The sequence below is a fragment of the Pseudophryne corroboree genome, chromosome 2 (genome assembly GCF_028390025.1).
Source record: "Pseudophryne corroboree isolate aPseCor3 chromosome 2, aPseCor3.hap2, whole genome shotgun sequence".
NCBI classification, from domain to species: Eukaryota; Metazoa; Chordata; class Amphibia; order Anura; family Myobatrachidae; genus Pseudophryne; species Pseudophryne corroboree.
Window position 1 is genome coordinate 161,642,248 of NC_086445.1, and position 22,355 is coordinate 161,664,602.

At 47.6% G+C, this 22,355-nt stretch overlaps 1 protein-coding gene across 2 annotated transcripts in view; it reads right to left on the reverse strand.

The window, feature by feature from the left end:
• THSD1 (thrombospondin type 1 domain containing 1) overlaps positions 1-22,355 on the reverse strand; it is a 68,311-nt gene that overhangs the window by 11,152 nt on the left and 34,804 nt on the right. The window contains exons 3-5 of one of the 2 annotated variants that reach the window (XM_063951915.1): positions 18,532-18,675; positions 15,896-16,864; positions 12,169-12,327 (exon numbers count right to left, since the gene is read on the reverse strand). In XM_063951915.1, coding sequence (XP_063807985.1) covers positions 12,169-12,327; positions 15,896-16,864; positions 18,532-18,592 — 1,189 coding nt within the window. In that variant the 5' untranslated portion in view covers positions 18,593-18,675. The remainder of the gene's footprint in view (positions 1-12,168; positions 12,328-15,895; positions 16,865-18,531; positions 18,676-22,355) is intronic. The other variant, XM_063951917.1, reaches the window with a different exon arrangement.

Here is a 22,355-nt window from a genome sequence, read left to right on the forward strand (position 1 = left end):
GTCAGTTACACCCCCTGTACAGTAGAGTAGCGCCGCTGAAATGCTGTGCGGTGTGCGATGACGTCATCGCGCACCGCACAGCAAAGGTCCTCCCCACGAAGGGAAACTAGGCGCGTAGCATCTAGTTCCCTTCGTGGAGAAGACCTTTGCTGTGCGGTGTGCGATGACGTCATCGCGCAGCGCACAGCAAAGGTCCTCTCCACGAAGGGAAACTAGACGCGTAGCATCTAGTTCCCTTCACAGCGGGAGACACAGCGGGCAGCGGGGGGCACAGCAGTAGCGGATCTTGCCATGGTGCTGCGCCCTCCGGATGGCGCCGGCGCCCCGGACAAAAGTACTGCTTGCCCGTGGCAAGATCCGCTACTGCTCCCACCATCCGACAACAACGTAAAGGAAGCCACTCTAAACCCACTATGGGGGTCATTCTGACCTGATCGCACGCTGCCATTAATCGCCGAGCAGCGATCAGGTCAGAAGTGCGCCGGCGCATGCCAGATAGCCGACGGCTGTCGTAGCCCAGGGATTGCCTCTGCCTGATTGACAGGCAGAGGCGGTCGCTGGCGGAAGGGGGCAGCCTGGCGGCATTTGCCCGCCATTTTGTGGGCGCAGTCCAGCGCAGGCGTGGCTGGACCATGCAGGGGGCAGGACGCAGCGGCTAAGTGACATCACACGCAGCTGCTGTGACCATCACAACAATGAGTAACTCGCGGCAAGCGCGCAGGAGCTTCGCTGGCTGGGAGTTACTCTTCGAGTACAAAAGCATCACCGTTGTGCGATGCTTTTGAACTTGTGCGGTGGGGCCAGGTCTGACATGCGTGAAGGCTAGACCTGTGCTGGGCGTCCCCCCGCATGTCAGTGTAGATGATCGTAGCTCGATCAGGTCTGAATCACCCCAAGGTGAAGACGAAAAACATGGAATGTTAGAAAAAAAATGTTTTTTTTATATTTAAAGACCTAAATCTTCTATAGGTTTGAAATGGCGCCCTGAAGCCTAGAGAACTGGAGCATCCTTAGGATACATTACTTCTTTGAATGAGCAAAAACAGGATTTTAATACCTACCGGTAAATCCTTTTCTCCTAGTCCGTAGAGGATGCTGGGGTTCACTTCAGTACCATGGGGTATAGATGGTTCCGCAGGAGCCATGGGCACTTTAAGACTCCAGAGTGTGAACTGGCTCCTCCCTCTATGCCCCTCCACCAGACCTCAGTATAGGAACTGTGCCCAGGAAAACGGACATTTCGAGGAAACGATTTACTTTAAAGTTAACGGTGAGATTCACACCAGCTCACACTTCAACCATGCCGCACAACATGGCATTCAACATAACACATGCCAACGGGCATGAACTATTGCAGCAACATGCTGAAAATAATTTTAACACAACACCTGTGTAACTACAACAACTAACCACTGCAGGTAAAGAATGCACTGGGCCGGGTGCCCAGCACCCTCTACGGACTAGGAGAAAAGGATTTACCGGTAGGTATTAAAATCCTGTTTTCTCATACGTCCTAGAGGATGCTGGGGTCCACTTCAATACCATGGGGTTATACCAAAGCTCCAGTACGGGCGGGAGAGTACGGTTGACCCTGCAGCACCGATTGACCGGCCAAGGTGTCAAACTTGTAAAACTTAGCAAACGTGTTTGCCACTGACCAAGTAGCTGCTCGGCAAAGTTGTAACGCTGAGACCCCACGGGCAGCCGCCCAGGATGAGCCCACCTTTCTATTAGAATGGGCATTCATCGAACTCGGTATCGGCAATCCTGCCGTGGAATGAGCGTGCTGAATCGTACCTCTGATCCAGCGCGCAATAGTCTGCTTAGAAGCAGGACACCCAATCTTGGCCAGTATTTACTAAAAATCCGAGTTTGGCCGAATCCGGGAATTCACTAAGCACCAATCTCGGCAGTGTCTGGTCTATTCGTAATGGTTTGAATGACAACGTTCCGAAATACGAATGAATAGACCATCGGTCAAACGCGGCTGTTATTTCATAGAATACGGGCATTCACTATTCATTCGTATTTGGGTGTTAGTTTCTGAGTGCTCAAGTGCAGGTCTGTTTTTTTTCGATTCGTTAAAAAAAGCAGCAAAAAAATAGACCTGCTTTTTCCAGTCGAGTTTGGATAACCATGGAGGTCATTCCGAGTTGTTCGCTCGCAAGGCGATTTTAGCAGAGTTGCTCACGCTAAGCCGCCGCCTACTGGGAGTGAATCTTAGCATCTTAAAATTGCGAACGAAGTATTCGCAATATTGCGATTACACACCTCGTAGCAGTTTCTGAGTAGCTTCAGACTTACTCGGCATCTGCGATCAGTTCAGTGCTTGTCGTTCCTGGTTTGACGTCACAAACACTCCCAGCGTTCGCCCAGACACTCCTCCGTTTCTCCGGCCACTCCTGCGTTTTTTCCGGAAACGGTAGCGTTTTTTCCCACACGCCCATAAAACGGCCTATTTCCGCCCAGTAACACCCATTTCCTGTCAATCACATTACGATCGCCAGACCGATGAAAAAGCCGTGAGTAAAATTACTAAGTGCATAGCAAATTTACTTGGCGCAGTCGCAGTGCGGACATTGCGCATGCGCATTAAGCGGAAAATCGCTGCGATGCGAAGATTTTTACCGAGCGAACAACTCGGAATGAGGGCCCATGCACGGATCAGTGAGATCTGTGCATGGTTATCTATGGGAAAGGGTCTGTTTAGTGTAATATCTGTTAAAAAAAATTGCATGGGGTCCCCCCTCCTAAGCATAACCAGCCTCGGGCTCTTTGAGGCGGTCCTGGTTGAAAAAAATATGGGGGGAAAAATGACAGGGGTTCCCCCATATTTAATCAACCAGCCCCGGGCACTGCACCTGGTCCTGGTTCCAAAAATACGGGGGACAAAAAGCGTAGGGGTCCCCCGTATTTTTGAAACCAGCGTCGGGCTCCACTAGCCAGGTACATAATGCCACAGCCGGGGGACACTTTTATCCTGGTCCCTGCGGCCCTGGCATTACATACCCAACTAGTCACCCCTGGCCGGGGTACCCTGCAGGAGTGGGGACCCCTTCAATCAAGGGGTCCCCCCCCTCCAGCAACCCAAGGGCCAGGGGTGAAGCCCGAGGCTGTCCCCCCATCCAAGGACGGCGGATGGGGGGCTGATAGCCTTGTGAAAAATTGTGAATATTGTTTTTAGTAGCAGTACTACAAGTCCCAGCAAGCCTCCCCCGCAAGCTGGTACTTGGAGAACCACAAGTACCAGCATGCAATGGAAAACCGGGCCCGCTGGTACCTGTAGTACTACTACTAAAAAAATACCCCAATAAAAACAGGACACACACACCGTGACAGTATAAGTTTATTACATACATGCACACCAACATACACACATACTTACCTATGTTCCCACGAGGCTCGGTCCTCTTCTCCATGTAGAATCCTAGGGGTACCTGTGAAAAAAATTATACTCACATAATCCAGGGTAGAATCAGACCTTTGAATAATCCACGTACTTGGCAAAATAATAAAACGGGAACCCGACCACGCACTGAAAGGGGTTCCATGTTTACACATGGGACCCCTTTCCCCAACTGCCAGGATCCCCCCTGACTCCTGTCAAAGAGGGTCCCTTCAGCCAATCAGGGAGCGCCACGTCGTGGCACTCTTCTGATTGGCTGTGTGCTCCTGTAGTGTCTGTCAGGCAGCACACGGCACAGACACAATGTAGCGCCTATGCGCTCCATTGTAGCCAATGGTGGGAACTTTGCGGTCAGCGGTGAGGTTACTTTCGGTCAACCTCTGACCGCAAAGTTCCCACCATTGGCTACAATGGAGCGCATAGGCGCTACATTGTATCTGTGCCGTGTGCTGCATGACAGATACTACAGGAGCACACAGCCAATCAGGAGAGTGCCACGACGTGGCGCTCCCTGATTGGCTGAAGGGACCCTTTTTGACTGGAGTCAGGGGGGGTCCTGGCAGTCGGGGAAAGGGGTCCCATGTGTAAACATGGGACCCCTTTCAGTGCGTGGTCGGGTTCCCGTTTTATTATTTTGCCAAGTACGTGGATTATTCAAAGGTCGGATTCTACCCTGGATTATGTGAGTATAATTTTTTTCACAGGTACCCCTAGGATTCTACATGGAGAAGAGGACCGAGCCTCGTGGGAACATAGGTAAGTATGTGTGTATGTTGGTGTGCATGTATGTAATAAACTTATACTGTCACGGTGTGTGTGTCCTGTTTTTATTGGGGTATTTTTTTAGTAGTAGTACTGCTACTAAAAACAATATTCACAATTTTTCACAAGGCTATCAGCCCCCCATCCGGCGCCCTTGGATGGGGGGGACAGCCTCGGGCTTCACCCCTGGCCCTTGGGTGGCTGGAGGGGGGGGACCCCTTGATTGAAGGGGTCCCCACTCCTCCAGGGTACCCCGGCCAGGGGTGACTAGTTGGGTATGTAATGCCAGGGCCGCAGGGACCAGGATAAAAGTGTCCCCCGGCTGTGGCATTATGTACCTGGCTAGTGGAGCCCAGTGCTGGTTTCAAAAATACGGGGGACCCCTACGCTTTTTGTCCCCCGTATTTTTGGAACCAGGACCAGGCGCAGAGCCCGGTGCTGGTTGAAGAAATATGGGGGAACCCCTGTCATTTTTCCCCCCATATTTTTTCTACCAGGACCGGCTCAAAGAGCCCGAGGCTGGTTGTGCTTAGGAGGGGGGACCCCACGCAATTTTTTTCAGATTTTTTAAGACTTTAAACAACTTTTTAAGGTACACAATGAAGCCCTGCACGGATCTCACAGATCCGGCCGAGATTCCTTGTGTTTTGTCAGGCAGTGTTTTACTCATCACTCCCGTAAAGCACTGCCTGATATTACGAATCACATCGACATCGGAAAAAACGATTGTGCAAACCTCGGCAGCTTAGTGAATAACCGTATCAGGATTCAAAAAGTTGCAGTAAAATGCACCCGATACCATTCGAGTTCAAACACCCTTAAAATTGGCAAAAACACGAATATTAGTAAATAAACCCCCTTGTTGGGAGCATACAGGACAAACAGAACCTCTGTTTTCCATATCCGAGCTGTTCTTGCAATATAAATTTTCAAAGCTCTGACCACATCCAGAGACTTCGAAGCAGCGAAGGTGTCAGTAGCCACTGGCACCATAATAGGTTGGTTTATATGGAAAGAAGAAACCACCTTCGGAAGAAATTGCTGACGAGTTCTTAACTCAGCCCTATCTTCATGGATGATCCAGTAAGGACTCTTGTGAGACAAGGCCCCTAACTCAGACACCCTCCTTGCGGATGCTAAGGCCAACAGCTTGACCACTTTCCAAGTGAAAAACTTCAACTCTATCTCCTGTAGAGGTTCAAACCAATCCGATTGAAGGAACTGCAACACCACGTTAAGATCCCATGGTGCCACTGGAGGCACAAATGGAGGTTGGATGTGCAGAACCCCTTTCATGAACATCTGAACTACTGGAAGGGAGACCAATTGTTTCTGAAAGAAAACGGATAAGGCCGAAATCTGGACCTTGATTGAACCCAATTGTAGGCACGCATCCACACCCGCCTGCAGAAAATGTCCTAACTCAAACTCTTCCGTAGGAGCCTTCTTGGATTCACACCAAGACACATATTTTCTCCAAATACGGTGGTAATGTTTAGACGTTACTCCTTTCCTGGCCTGAATCAGAGTGGGAATGACTTCTTTGGGAATACCCTTTCGGGCTAGGATCCGGCGCTCAACAGCCATGCCGTCAAACGTAGCCGCGGTACGTCTTAATACATGCATGGCCCCTGCTGCAGCAGGTCCTCACGAAGAGGACGAGGCTGAGGATCTTCTATGAGCAACTCCTGAAGATCTGGGTACCAAGCTCTCCTTGGCCAGTCTGGGACAATGAGGATCGCTCGAACCCTTGTTCTTCTTATGATCTTGAGCACTTTTGGTATTAGTGGAAGTGGAGGAAAGACATACACCGACCGAAACACCCACTGGGCCACAAGTGCATCCACTGCTATTGCTTGAGGGTCTCTCGACCTGAAACAATATCTCTGAAGCTTCTTGTTGAGACGAGATGCCATCATGTCTACTTGAGGAACTCCCCAAAGACCTGACACCTTTGCGAAGACTTCTTGGTGGAGGCCCCATTCTCCTGGATGGAGATCGTGTCTGCTTCCCAGATGTGCACTCCCGGAATGAAAATTGCCAACAGAGCTCCTGCATGTCTTTCTGCCCAGAGGAGGATCTTTGTCACCTCTGCCATCGCCGCTCTGCTTTTCGTTCCACCCTGACGGTTTATGTACACGACTGCTGTTACATTGTCCGACTGGATCTGTACGGGTTGATCTTGAAGATGATGCCCCACTTGTAGAAGGCTGTGGTAAATGGCTCTCAACTCCAGAACGTTTATGTGAAGACAGGTTTCCTGACTTGACACATCTTCCTTGGAAGCTTTCCCCCTGTGTGACTGCATCCCAGCCCCGGAGACTTGCATCCGTGGTTAATAGGACCCAGTCCTGAATCCCGAACCTGCATCCCTCTAGTAGGTGAGAACTGTGTAGCCACCACAGGAGCGAAATTCTGGCTTTGAATGACAGGATTATCTTCCGGTGCATGTGTAGATGGGATCCGGACCACTTGTCCAACAGGTCCCACTGGAATACTCTGGCATGGAATCGGCCAAACTGTATGGCTTCGTAGGCCACTACCATCTTTCCCAACAACCGAATGCACTGATGAATCGACACTCTTGTTGGTTTCAGAATTTGTTTGACCAATCTCTGGATTTCTAGAGCCTTTTCTACTGGAAGAAATACCCTCTGTACTTCTGTGTCCAGTATCATCCCCAGAAAGGACAATCTTGTCGTCAGTTCCAACTGTGACTTTGGAAAATTTATGATCCAACCGTGTTGTTGAAGTACTGTCAGGGAGAGTGCAATATTCTGCACCAACTTTTCCCTGGACCTCGCTTTTATCAGGAGATCGTCCAGGTAAGGAATTATATTGACTCCCTTCTGTCGAAGGAGGACCATCATCTCCGCCATCACCTTGGTGAACACCCTCGGTGCCGTGGAAAGTCCAAACGGCAACAACTGAAATTGGTAATGACACTCCTGTATCGCAAATCTCAGATAAGCTTGATGTGGAGGATAAATGGGAACATGTAAGTAGGCATCCTTTATGTCCACTGACACCATGAAATCCCCTTCCTCCAGACTGGAAATCACTGCCCTCAGAGATTCCATCTTGAACTTGAACCTTTGCAGGTAGAGATTCAGATTTTTGAGGTTTAGAATCGGTCTGACCGAGCCGTCCAGCTTCGGAACTACAAAGAGGCTTGAATAAAACCCTTCCCCTTGTTGTGACAAGGGAACCAGGACAATGACTTAATCCTGACATAATTTTTGGATTGCTGCAGCTACTACTTCCCTGTCTGAGAGAGAAGCTGGTAAGGTCGATTTGAAAAATCGGCATGGGGGAACGTCTTGAAACTCCAGTTTGTGCCTGTGAGACACAATTTGTAAGATCCACGGGTCCAGGCCAGATTGAACCCAGAACTGACTGAAAAAGTTTCAGACGTGCCCCCACCTGAGCAGACTCCCGCAAGGAAGCCCCAGCGTCATGCTGAAGATTTGGCAGAAGCAGGGGTTGATTTCTGCTCCTGTGATCCTGGAGACGCTGCAGACTTTTTTCCTTTTTCACCTTCCCCTACCTGCAAAGAAAGGGGAACCTTTTCCCTTTTTGTATTTATTGGGCCGAAAGGACTGCATCTGAGAGTGATGTGTCCTTTTCGCCGGCGCAGGAGCATGAGGCAAGAATGTCGACTTACCTGTGGTAGCCGCAGAAACGAAAGCATCCAGCCCATCTCCAAACAAGGCCTCACTTTTATACGGGAGAGCCTCCATATTCCTTTTGGAATCTGCGGCAGCATTCCATTGGCGAATCCACAACGCCCTCCTTGCCGAGGAGAATCTCATTTCTATCTATTGTGTCAATGTCTGATGACAAGTTTTCTGACCACTTTTCAATAGCACTACTCACCCACGCACAGGCAATGGTAGGCCTGAGCAGTGTCCCATTGGCCATATAAAAAGATTTTAACGTAGTCTCTAACTTGCGGTCTGCCGGCTCCTTTAGGGAAGCCGTCCCAGGCACAGGGAGAATCACCTTTTTGTTAATCGTGACAGGGCACTGTCTAAAACGAGGGGTGACTCCCACCTTTTCCTGTCCTCTGCCGGGAAAGGATAAGCAACCTGAATTCTTTTGGGAATCTGAAATTTCTTTTCAGGGTTTACCCAGACTCCCTCAAAGAGAGTGTTCAGCTCATGAGATGGAGGAAAAGTTACGTTAATCTTCTTTTCTTTATAAAAGTAAACCTTCTCCTGAGGTAAAGGAGGGGGCTCTGTAACTTCTAAGACCTCCTTTATAGCAACAATCATGTACTGAATGTTTTTCGCTAATTTTGGATCTATTCCCCTGGAATCACTAGTGTCGACACAGGAATCAGAGTCCGTGTCGGTACCAGTTTGTACAACTTGTGCAAATTACCTTTTATGTGACCCGGAGGGGTACCCTGTGGATGAAAAGGCAGAACTATTAAAAATCATATCTTCCACGGATTTTCTCCAGGTTTCTGCATGAGACTCAGACTTATCCAATCTCTTACCGATATGATTCACACTATCACGTCATTCTTTCACCCATTCAGGCTCGTGGTGTGCCGGCAGCGCCACCACATTACAACTCTGTGTCCCTAAAATGGCTCCCTCAGGGGAAGAGCTCCCTGCCTCAGACATGTCACACACCTGCACAAACACACCACAGACACACCGGGACTTATAGGGGACAGACCCACAGTAAAATCTGTCAGAGGTACACAGAGAAGATTTGCCAGTACACAACTCAGCGCTAGTTATAAAATCCCTGTGTAATATAAAATGTCCACAGAGACCTGTAGCGCTTTTATAATGCCAAATTTACAATACAGCACCAATTTACACTGCGCCTCCCCTTATTTGCCCCCTGATACTTGGTTCAGAAGTGGAGGAGGACCAGCGTTTTCTTCCCCTGCAGCTTGCTTGGAGAAAATGGTGCTGAGCAATGTGCTGGCTGACTGAGGAGGAAGCCCCGCCCCCTGTAATGGCGCGTTTCCCCTCAGACTTTTTCACGGAAATATTTATACTGGCGGGGGTGTAGGCTCTTGCCACGGCCCAATATGCTACTTATTGCCTGTTAGAGTAGGTTTTCATGCTGCCCATGGCGCCCTGCACCCTGCTGTGCGCTGTGTATGGGTAGCAAGGGCGCGCAGCGTTCCCACTCGCTGCGCAGTACCTTGAGCCATCACGATGACCGGAGGTCCCCCTTGCAGATCTCCGGTTCTAATACTCACGCGTCTTCTGACTTCTGGCTCTGTTAGGGGGGTGACGGCGTGCTGTGGGAGTGAGCGCATAGCAGCAGCTAGTGTTCAGTACCCTTCAGGAGCTAATGGTGTCCTGTCAGCAAGAAGCAGAGCCATGAAACTCTTAAGTTGATTCTTACTTCTTCCCCCTAAGTCCCACAAAGCAGGGAGACTATTGCCAGCAGTCTCCCTGAAAATAAAAAACCTAACATAAAGTCTTTCAGTGAAACTCAGTAGAGCTCCACTGTAGTGCGAGCAGTCTGCCTGGGCACATTTTCTAAACTGAGGTCTGGAGGAGGGGCATAGAGGAAGGAGCCAGTTCACACTCTGGAAAAGTCTTAAAGTGCCCATGGCTCCTGCGGAACCGTCTATACCCCATGGTACTGAAGTGGACCCCAGCATCCTCTAGGACGTATGAGAAAATAGATTACCATTGGGTTTTAGGAGTTAACCAATGAATGTTGTGGAGTTTAATTATGTTTTATATGGAAAAAGTGGCATTCACATTTATCAGTAGCTGCCAAGACACTTATGAATCAACAATATAATATTATGTACTGTGACTTTAGCATTAACTGCTAACACTGGGCCTGATTGAGATGCAGATGCTTCAGTAACTGCAATCGCAGCTGCTATTCCGTATGCAGTTTAATGCATGAAAATATGCTAATGCTGAATCCACCTGGAGATTTACTGAGACGCCCTGCAGCGGCCTTGCTAATATCCTTCGCTAATGGACCAGAGTAACTGAGTAACTATGGTCACGCGGTATGGCCGCAGGAACTGGGAGATGTAGGCAGAGACACATTCTGCAAAGGGACACAACGCATCTGCATTTTTGCCACCACTCCCCGTTACTTCCCACAAACAGCGTTTATTTGTGAGTATTTCATTGCTGTGGGCGTCCTCGCCATATGCGCAGTGCGATCATGACACATGCAAAGTCGGACGATTATCGTTTCACTACGTTATTGACCTTGCATCCACATCTGAATCAGGCCCACTGTCAAGCCGCTATCATTATGTAAAAGCATACACACAAGTACATCTTGAAATGGGGTTGGGTATGGAATACCGGCAGTGAGTGTGCCAGCCGGAGCCACACTGCTTAAAATCCCGACAGGTGCGCTCAACTAAACTACCACTCCCGGCAGCTTAACCCTAAACGTCCCCCAGCAGCCTAGCCCGAACCCTCCCCGGCCAGGGTTCTGCCCCTTGAAATGCATGTGTACAATGGGGGTCATTCCGAGTTGTTCGCTCGCAAGCTGCTTTTAGCAGCTTTGCACGCGCTAAGCCGCCGCCTACTGGGAGTGAATCTTAGCTTATCAAAATTGCGAACGAAAGATTAGCAGAATTGCGAATAGACACTTCTTAGCAGTTTCTGAGTAGCTCCACACTTACTCGGCATCTGCGATCAGTTCAGTCAGTTTCGTTCCTGGTTTGACGTCACAAACACACCCAGCGTTCGCCCAGACACTCCTCCGTTTCTCCAGCCACTCCCGCGTTTTTCCCAGAAACGGTAGCGTTTTTTCACACACACCCATAAAACGGCCAGTTTCCGCCCAGAAACACCCACTTCCTGTCAATCACATTACGATCACCAGAACGAAGAAAAAACCTCGTAATGCCGTGAGTAAAATTCCTAACTGCATAGCAAATTTACTTGGCGCAGTCGCAGTGCGAACATTGCGCATGCGCATTAGCGACTAATCGCTCCGTTGCGAGAAAAAAATAACGAGCGAACAACTCGGAATGACCCCCAATATGTGGAGTTGGTGACAAAAGGTTTTTTTCTTACTTATGTCTTTTTCAGCATACTGCATGTTTGGTGTGCAAATGAGTCCAACTACATACTGTATGTTTTCCCATTTATCATATTTGATTTAACAACAGTAACCTTTTTATGCAGACTACAGTAAAGAAATGTAAAATATATTTTCTTATTATTTATCAGCTGAAACATCAGTTGAAAGATTTATTCTAGACAAAATTTGGGTTGTGGATAAAAAGCGCTGTTCAAGATCACAGGTAACTTTGATGTATGTTCTCTTGGAAAGGTTTCGATTTGTTAAGCTGCAGCTTTGAAAACTGTTAGGTTATACTGTTTCCATAACACATACTGCACATAAGGTATATATCCATCTTGCCCTAAAAAAGTCTACAAAATACAAGTTTCTGCAGATGTCTCTAGAGCAACTTTTTGTGCATTTGGTATTGCAGTAGTCTACACTATGTAGACAAAAGTGATTGGCCAGCTCAGAGTCCAGATCTAAATCCAACTGAGAACCTCTGGGACGAATTGGAACGACGTGTGCATTCTACACCAACACGACCTTCTTCAGTGTCACAATTGGGGGTCTATTCATGAAAGAGTGGAGAAGTGAACCTGTTGAGAAGTTGCCAATTGCAACCAATCAGCTGCTCCGTACACTTGAATAGTATGCACATTATAAATGTTACTTCAATGCTGATTGGTTGCCACGGGCAACTTCTCCACTGACTCACTTCTCCACACTTTTCACTGTCTATTCATGCTTCATGAATAGACCCCTTGGTCACTGTACTTAAGGCAGAATGGCAAAACATACCGCCTGCTGTTGTCCAGAAATTTATGGACAGTTTGCACGTGGTCGACCTACACCCCCAAGCAAAAAATGTTTTACCTACCCTGGAACCTGTAAACCCATCACCCATCTGCCTTTGTTATGTGACACATACTGTATATTGCTCTCAGAAATAAGAAAAGAAGACAAATGAGTTGACCTACTTGAGCAGTCCTCCAGAGAGCAGAGCGACGTCTCCTTCCTACTGTCACTGCAGAGAGGGTTTACAGGTGACGCAGACAGGCAGGTTCTATATCGTTCCCTCTGACCATCTCCACACGTGGCACTGCAAGGGCTCCATGGCTGCCACAGGCTCCACGTCTCTAGCAAAAATAATTCACCATGTGTTTTCATAAACGTGATTACAGTCAAACTTTACTTCCTTCAGTTTTTAATTATGGGTCAATTTAGAAAAAAAAATGAAGTGCAATAGGCGGATATTATTATTATTATTATTACTTTCCTGTAAGTGTAAGGGGAGTGTTTAAATGCCTGCGTACAACATGGCTTTGCTGCATATGGACTGCACTAATGTATGTCCATAAGAGCTTAACTATTTTTTACTCCGTCTCTCCACTCTCAGGACCTCATTCAGCAAGGATTGCAGTTTCTGCTAGAAAGCAGTTGATGCGATCAAATCGTTGCCGCCCAGAAATAGAGAGAAAATGGCCACTGCAGAAATTGTGAATGCATCGCACTGCGCGTTCTGATCACAAAACCATATGTAATTACCGGAACATCAAAGATTTGTCCTATCTGCACCAAGCAAGGTCATCCACAATTCTGATGACGCAAGAAGCTGGAAGTGGTCATCGCCGACGTCAGAGGCCGTCCTTAAAAACGCTAGAGCACGCCTGCATTTTTTCAGACACACCCAGAAAACGACAGGTTTCTGCCCAGAAATGCCGGCTTCCTGTCAGTCAAACAGCGTCTGCATTGCGATTATGATCTGTACGCAATTTATTTAGCTATTTCCCCTCGCGTATGCGCAGTCGTTCGATAATCGGCTGGATTGCGATTCTCAAGTTTTGCAATACAACCTGAATAAGGTCCTCAGAGGGGTAAATTTACTAAGGTGGGAGTTTTTATCTAGCTGCTTCTAGAAGATAGAATCTGATTGGTTGCTATGGGCAATGGGGGTCATTCCGAGTTGATCGCTCGCTGCTGATTTTCGCAGCACAGCTATCAGGTGAAAAAACTGCATTTATGCGCATGCGTATGGGCCGCAATGCGCATGCACGACGTACGGGTACAAAGCTCTTTGTGGTTGTGCTCAGGTTCTAGCAAAGTTTTCAGTCGCACTGACGGTCGCAAGAAGATTGGCAGGAAGGGGGCGTTTCTGGGTGTCAACTGACCGTTTTCAGGGAGTGTTTGCAAAATCGCAGGTGTGTCAGAAAAAACGCAGGCGTGGCTTGGCGTTCGCTGGGCGGGTGTCTGACGTCAAATCTGGACACGAATAGGCTGAAGTGATCGCAAGCGCTGAGTAGGTTCAGAGCTACTCTGAAACTGCACAAACTGTTTTTGCAGAGTTCGTCTGCACAAGTGTTCGCACTTCTGCTAAGCTAAAACACACTCCCCAGTGGGCGGCGGCATAGTGTTTGCATGGCTGCTAAAAACTGCTAGCGAGTGATCAACTCGGAATGACCCCCAATATCACCAGTTCAAAAAAACTGTCACCTTAGTAAATTTACCCCATCTACTTCTGTGTAATGAAGAGGGTGATTAATAACATTTTGTGCAGTTAATGCAACAGTAAATAGATCAATACCTAATAGGAAGTTTTATTCAGAAGAACAAACATCTTGGAAATTAAGTTTACAATACGACCTTACGCTCTTTGTTTGAAGGGCGTGACATGGGCTATCGGGGATCCAGTCTTTAGGTCGACAGTAAGTAGGTTGACAAGGTTTCTAGGTCGACAGGGACTCTAGGCCGACATGTTCTAGGTCGACATTACAAAAGGTCAACATGAGTTTTTCACATTTTTTTTCTTCATTTTTTGAACTTTTTCATAATTTACGATCCACGTGGACTACAATTGGTAACGGTAACCTGTGCCGATCGCAGCAGTAGCAGAGCGAAGCACCTTGCCAGAGTGAGCCATGCAAGGGGACACGGCGTACTAATTGGGGTTCCCGGTCACTGTACGGAGAAAACGACACCAAAAAAGTAAAAAAATCATATCGACCTTTTCTCATGTCGACCTGGGCCATTATTTACTAAGAATCCGAGTTTGTCCGATTTGTGTTTTTTTTTCTAAGTCCCAATCCGGGAATTCACTAAGCACCAATCTCGGCAGTGTTTGGACTATTCGTAATGGTTTGAATGACAACGTTCACAAATACGAATGAATAGACCATCGGTCAAACGCAGCCGTTATTTCATAGAATACGGGCATTCACTATTCATTCGTATTTGGGTGTTAGTTTCTGAGTGCTCAAGTGCAGGTCTGTTTTTTTTCGATTCGTTAAAAAAAGCAGCAATAAAATAGACCTGCTTTTTCCAGTCAAGTTTGGATAACCATGCATGGATCAGTGAGATCTGTGCATGGTTATCTATGGGAAAGGGTCTGTTTAGTGTAAAATCTGAAAAAAAAATTGCGTGGGGTCCCCCCTCCTAAGCACAACCAGCCTCGGGCTCTTTGAGCCGGTCCTGGTTGAAAAAATATGGGGAAAAAAGACAGGGGTTCCCCCATATTTAATCAACCAGCACCGGGTTCTACGCCTGGTCCTGGTTCCAAAAATACGGGGGACAAAAAGCGTAGGGGTCCCCCGTATTTTTGAAACCAGCACCGGGCTCCACTAGCTGGGGAGATAATGCCACAGCCGGGGGACACTTTGATATTGGTCCCTGCGGCCGTGCCATTAAACCCCAACTAGTCACCCCTGGCCGGGGTACCCTGGAGGAGTGGGGACCCCTTCAATCAAGGGGTCCCCCCCCTCCAGCCACCCAAGGGCCAGGGGTGAAGCCCGAGGCTGTCCCCCCCATCCAAGGGTGGCGGATGGGGGGCTGATAGCCTTGTAAGAAATGGTGAATATTGTTTTTAGTAGCAGTACTACAAGTCCCAGCAAGCCTCCCCCGCAAGCTGGTACTTGGAGAACCACAAGTACCAGCATGCGGTGGAAAACCGGGCCCGCTGGTACCTGTAGTACTACTACTAAAAAAAATACCCCAATAAAAACAGGACACACACACCGTGACAGTACAACTTTATTACATACATGCACACCAACATACACCAACATACACACATACTTACCTATGTTCCCACGAGGCTCGGTCCTCTTCTCCATGTAGAATCCTAGGGGTACCTGTGTGCTTAGGAGGGGGGACCCCACGCAATTTTTTTCAGATTTTTTGAGACTTTAATCAACTTTTTAAGGTACACAATGAAGCCCTGCACGGATCTCACAGATCCGGCCGGGATTCCTTGTGTTTTTTCAGGCAGTGTTTTACTCATCACTCCCGTAAAACACTGCCTGATATTACGAATCACATCGAAAAAAACGATTGTGCAAAACTCGGCAGCTTAGTGAATGATCGTATCAGGATTCAAAAAGTTGCAGTAAAATACACCCGATACCATTCGAGTTCAAACACCCTTCAAAACGGCCAAAACACGAATCTTTGTAAATATACCCCCTAGAGTCCAAGTCGACCTACTAACTGTTGACCAATAGTGGTCGACCTAGACACTGTCGACTTAAGTCTAATCTACCTGACACAGCACACCCCGGCTATTATAGTGGCAGAATTTCCACTTACAGACAGTTATACCATTGTTAGGGTTCATCAGTGAAGGATAGGAGATTTCTGCTCAGCGTGTGGAACGTTAGAGACAGCTTTGGTAAAACAATGAAGAGAGTCAGGCAGAGTTTTCTTTATACACACCTATTTCTCTCCGGATCTCCACGCACTGCTTGGCACTTGGAACCGAATAACTAGTGCTGCCACTCGAAGACATCAAGAACTCGAAACAGTACTTGTTCTTCCCAATCTCAAATAAGCTGCAGTTAAACCGAGAGTTCTTCTCTCCTTTCTGTATAATGTTTTCTGCTAACGTTGTGACACTTTCACCTGGGCTCCTTGGTGACTCTTTGTAGACAATCATTTTTCCCTCAATGTAATTACACGGAGGGGCTGTAATTTGAACTGCCATTGAGGAATCACATTTTTTTTCTGCGACTGTTACCAGCTTATATTTAAAGGTCTTGAGAAGATCAACAGGTCCAGTGTAAGCGATCACGGACTCAGAAAGCATGGGCTTCAGAAACACGGTGATAAAGGCTTCAGGTCGCACGGATGCACATTCAAACTCTACCCACTGTGATGCGGACAACGGAACGTCCTTATACGTTTTATACAGCATAAATCTATCGTTGCTTGGTTCCTCCGCTTCTTGAAAGCTGTGCGTGTGTTCTACCTCCAGTGAAAACCTAGGTTCCTGACCGGGAAAGCCCGAGCACAACTGTTCGTTGGTGAAGACCCCGACCTGGAAGGATCTCAGCATATCTCTTGATGTCCTGTTCAGATCAATGTGAAACGTTGGCCAGGTGACATTTAGTTTGCTGCTGGTAATGTGGACCACACTATCATTTCCACTCTCAATTTGCATTTCAAATTGGTAGACTCCAGTTGAGAGAAAATGGAAACACTCAAATTCTAGGTACCCTTGTGACTGGTTTGCAGGTAGCTCTTTGCTTGTAACGGTTTGGTTGCTTTTAACGTCCAGCAGAATTACAGACACATTTGATGATATACTGGCATTGCCCAGGGTGTAATAATCCACATATACAGGGGCTTTGCTTAAGGCCGTGTGATGAGTTTTCCTCAGGTGGAGATAGCCAAACTCGCTAAACACTGTGGGGAAAAAAAAAAAGAAAGGATGGTTGGAAAAAGCCCCACATCACAACCGGACAGTGGTGGTACTGGCAAGCTGTACATCTGATCCTACCACATGACAGGCCGGACAGTGGTGGTATTGGCACGCTGTACATCTGTCCCTTGCACATCATAGGCCAGACACTGGTGGTACTGGCAAGCTGTACATCTGACCCTAGCACATTACAGGTGGGACAGTGGTGGTATTGGCAAGCTGTACATCTGATCCTAGCACATCACATGCTGGACAGTGGTGGTACCGGCAAGCTGTACATCTGACCCTAGCACATGACAGGCCGGACAGCGGTGGTACCGGCAAGATGCACATCTGACACTAGCACATCACATGTTGGATAGTGGTGGTACTAGCAAGCTGTACATCTGATCCTAGCACATCACATGCTGGACAGTGGTGGTGCTGGCAAGTTGTACATCTGACCCTAGCACATCACAGGCGGGATAGTGGTGGTACTGGCAAGTTGTACATCTGATCCTAGCACATGACAAGCCGGATAGTGGTGGTACTGGCAAGCTGTACATCTGCCCCTAGCACATTACAGGTGGGATATTGGTGATACTGCAAGCTGTACATCTGACTCTAGCACATCACATGCTGGACAGTGGTGGTACTGGCAAGCTGTACATCTGACCCTAGCACATGACAGGCCGGACAGTGGTGGTACTGTCAAGATGTACATCTGACCCTAGCACATGACAGGCCGGACAGTGGTGGTATTGGCAAGCTGTACATCTGACACTAGCACATCACAGGTGGGATAGTGGTGATACTGCAAGCTGTACATCTGACTCTAGCACATCACATGCTGGACAGTGGTGGTACTGGCAAGCTGTACATCTGACCCTAGCACATGACAGGCCGGACAGTGGTGGTACTGTCAAGATGTACATCTGACCCTAGCACATGACAGGCCGGACAGTGGTGGTATTGGCAAGCTGTACATCTGACACTAGCACATCACAGGTGGGATAGTGGTGATACTGCAAGCTGTACATCTGACTCTAGCACATCACTGCCAGACAAGCTGTACAACTTACTGAAGCACATCACAGGTGGGACAGTGGTGGTACTGGCAAGCTGAACATCTGACCCTAGACCACCAATCCAAGGCACCCCTGCAAGTGCCTTGAGGTAACCCAGGGTGCCACGGCACACAGCTTGAGAACCACCACATTACAGACTCAATAGTACCATTTTATGGACATACCTAGAAAAAAGCTTGGGGGCATTAAACATGTGTCACCTTTGTCTGTCTGCCCCTCCCCTTGAGAATGTACGACAGCACCAAATCACTCGGCAGCACCAAATCACTCGGCAGCACCAAATCACTCGGCAGCACCAAATCACTCGGTTTTCTGCCACCCTAATACTTATTTCAGTGTCGTCTGCTGATGCAGCTATGTGTATATACCCTGTACTTGTCCTATATTGTCTTGGACTGTAAGTCACTGTTTTCCTGTTTTACTTATTTGTTTATGTACTCTATAATAGGGCACTACGGATCCCTTGTGGCGCCATATAAATAATAATAATATGTTTAAATGCTGTAAGGGTGAAGAACAAAGAAGACAGAAGTAGACAGACCACAGCATAGGATGTTTTTTTTCTTTAACAGCTCAGCACTTACCACAATCCCAGAGAAGAAGCAGCAGCGATATGTAGGTGTAGCCGCTCAGTGACCAGCTCATTCTGCTGATCGCAGTGTGTGTCAGTCCGGGATCAGTCACACATCTTGCCTCCTGTAGGACTGTCACTCTCACAGGCTGATTACCTGGGAATATGCAAATATATACGTCAATAAATTATTACTCCAGTCACACATCATTTCTAGATTGGCCGTATTTTACAGACACCGTAGAAACATTTTAGGCGGTATTGCAAAACTTACATGAGAGATAGGGAAATAAACATCTGAGAATTAAATGGCTGAGGCGTAACTTATGGATACAAGCGAGATAAAGAGCCACAGATATCTTTAGTCTTATTTGTGAGAGCGATCTAGATTCTATTCTGAGGAAGTTTTTGGTATCTTTGCTTAGGAATGTGTGTGTATGTAGAGAACCATTGTTTTGGGGGGGGGGGGGGGGGGGGTAGAAAATGTGAAGATGGAGGAAAACTCTGCAATCCTGCCCTAATACACCCCTTATATCTTGTATCCTCTGCATTAATGTGTTGTTTCAGTGGGTTTGGTATGATTTACCGGCGGACGGACGGCTGTATACCGACAGTATGCCGGCAGAGTCCCCTTGCTGTGCTCGCCACGCTGCGGGCTTGGTTGCTTACTACACTCGCCACAGGTTCTGTTCCCACTCTATAGGTGTTGTGGACACCCACGAGTGGGCATAGTCCTGTTTGGCCAGTATTCCGGCTGCCGGCATTGCAAGCTAGCGGGATTCCTGCATCGGTATCCTGACCACCCTGGATCCCGTCTGCTGGTATCTTAAACATATACCATTTCAGTAATTGGTCTACTTAAAGCATTAATTAAATGAACAATATATTGGGGACAAAAACAGATAAAATGTGAGCTACGAAACTCAAGCCTAGACTAAAATATGAACACTGATTGCTTGTAAATGGGTCTAATCAACATGAAGGAATGTGATAATGAACATTCTGTACAGAATGTCCTCACAGCATTCACCTGCAGTCTAATTCTGCCATCAGAAGGGCAAAATGATATCGGACTATGTGGCTCACATATGTACTGTATTTGACCTGTAGGGATCCAGCAAAACCTCTCCGAATTCGCTGGTCACCATTGCAGAGTATTGCCATTCTGAGATGGAGTTAGCCAGTGGCGAAAAAGGTGGGTGTTTTCTCAGCTTGTTAAATTGACTCAATCTGTTGCCCCTATAGAGGTCTATGGGAACAGTGATGAATGTTGGATAGATAGGTACTGCAGGATAAATCAGGGAGAGCTCCGTGAGTAGCTCAGATAGAGGTATATGGAAATGGTGATAGATGTTGCATAGGTCGGTGCCGCAGGATAAATCAGGGATAGCTCAGCGAGTAGTTCAGATAGAGATATATGGAAATGGTGATAGATGTTACGTAGGTCGGTGCCGCAGGATAAATCAGGGAGAGCTCCGTGAGTAGCTCAGATAGAGGTATATGGAAATGGTGATAGATGTTGCATAGGTCGGTGCCGCAGGATAAATCAGGTATAGCTCAGCGAGTAGCTCAGATAGAGGTCTATGGGAATGGCGATAGATGTTGGATAGGTCGGTGCCGCAGGATAAATCAGGGAGAGCTCTGTGAGTAGCTCAGATAGAGGTATATGGAAATGGTGATAGATATTGCATAGGTCGGTGCCGCAGGATAAATCAGGTATAGCTCAGCGAGTAGCTCAGATAGAGGTCTATGGGAATGGCGATAGATGTTGGATAGGTCGGTGCCGCAGGATAAATCAGGGAGAGCTCCGTGAGTAGCTCAGATAGAGGTATATGGAAATGGTGATAGATGTCGCATAGGTCGGTGCCGCAGGATAAATCAGGGATAGCTCAGCAAGTAGCTCAGATAAGCCATTCTCCAGAGATTATAGCAGAGAAAGGGTTTGTGTTGGCTTCTTAAGTAGACCCCTAAGGGACCTAAGTACAGATTCAGACTGATCCACAGGGGTACCAACAGGGCCGGTGCAAGGTTTCCCGGGACCCTAGGCAAAACTTCTACCTACTGCCCCTTACCCGTACCCAACCTTCAGGTGAAAAGCATGCTGCTGCTCTCCCCCACCCCCAGTCTGTTGCATGGCTGCTCTCTTTTCCCCATCTCCCCAGTCTGTGTGGGTGCCTGCTGCTCTCAGCCTCTCCCCCCCCTCCCCCACTCTGTTAGATGTCTGCTATTCTATGCTCTCCACCATCTGTGTGCACATTGGTGCTCATACCCCCAGACTGGGTGCATGCCTGCTGCTCATCTCCACCCCCACCTCCCCTTTCTGACTGTTGCACTCCCCCTCTTTCCTTATCAAATGCAGAGAGTGCACTGTGCAGCCACCTTACCTGCAGGCTGCGATGCAGAGTTGAGACTGAGTAGACTGTGAAAGAACCTGGAATGAAGAGCAGCGCCGCATGTTATCCCTGACCAAGACTCCAGGAGCTGTCAAAGTTACTGCCTATGCCGGAGCTGGAGGCTGCAATACGAGAGCTTGGCAGTCGCTGCTACTGTAAGATATGAGTGCCGGGGGTATTGCGACGCCTGTGGGAGGTAGGACCATGCTACCTTTTTCAGGCATCTGCAGCAGGCCGCCCCCTCAGGTCCCGGCGCCCCTAGGCAGCTGCCTAAAGCTGCCTAGTGGAAGCTCCGGCCCTGGGTACCAAGGAAACCACCGGTAGGCCCCAGTGCCTGAGGGCCCAATCCTTCCTCTAGGGATCAGGTTCAAGACTGTGCACTTGTATTATACATTGTAGATATGTTGGCCACACCCCCTTTGTAGGATGACCACACCCCTAAGTATAAGCCCCTATCACTGCATTCCCCCGGTGGGCCCATCATGCCCCAGTCCGACACTGCCTAAGTATCAATAATCACAGCAGTACCATGATTATTAACATTCTGTCTCGTGAAAAGTTACAGTAGTTCTTTTCGGTCATCAAATGTAGAATTGTTTATCATTCTAACCTCTTAACAATGGAAGTATCAGTCTGTCAGAGCACTACGGCATACTGTACCTAGATCACAGGCAAGATGGAAGAACCAGTAAACACCAGAAAATATTTTGATCATATACAGGGGGAGATTCAATTGTTTGAAAAGTCAGTTGGGTGTCTGTTTTTTCCTATCTAATAGACAGGGAAAAAACAGACACCCAACCGACTTTTCAAACATTTGAATTCCCCCCACAGTGTCTTGTCTAATACTTTAGTAGTAAACTATATTTAAGTTCCTGGGAACTTAGGCCATTCTATAGAGTGCTTTGGCTTTATTTATTTTGTTAAAGAACATGTACAGCAGCATAAATCTTCCTTGCTATTTATGTATTCAAAGAATTCCATTAATAAATTCCATAAATTGCAATATCTGGATTATTTTCAAAGCCTGGTAGAAGATTATATAGCCTCAGAGATCATTTTCTGTAACAGCACCTGGTAGGGGGTAGGTGTGTTTTGTCTGCCCCTAAATGGACAGTCTAATTAGCAGTCATGATTATAGGCCAATGTTAAATTGTGTGGTCATGTATAATGTACGATGGGCGGTTTGTGTTAGGTACAGACATGTACTGTAAGTAGAATACTCTACTCTAGGGAAATCCACATGAACACAGGGATGATTTAGTACTTCATAAGGCCAGCATCCTCCTTGAAATCAAAACTGTAGGCACCAGAACCAAGATAACAGTGCCAACCACTGTGCTACCGTGCCAACTAATAACAAATATGTATCCTGGGGAAAATATGCACAGACTTGTGTTCAGTCAGAAAGCATCAAGAAAGAGTACAACACGCAGAAGACACT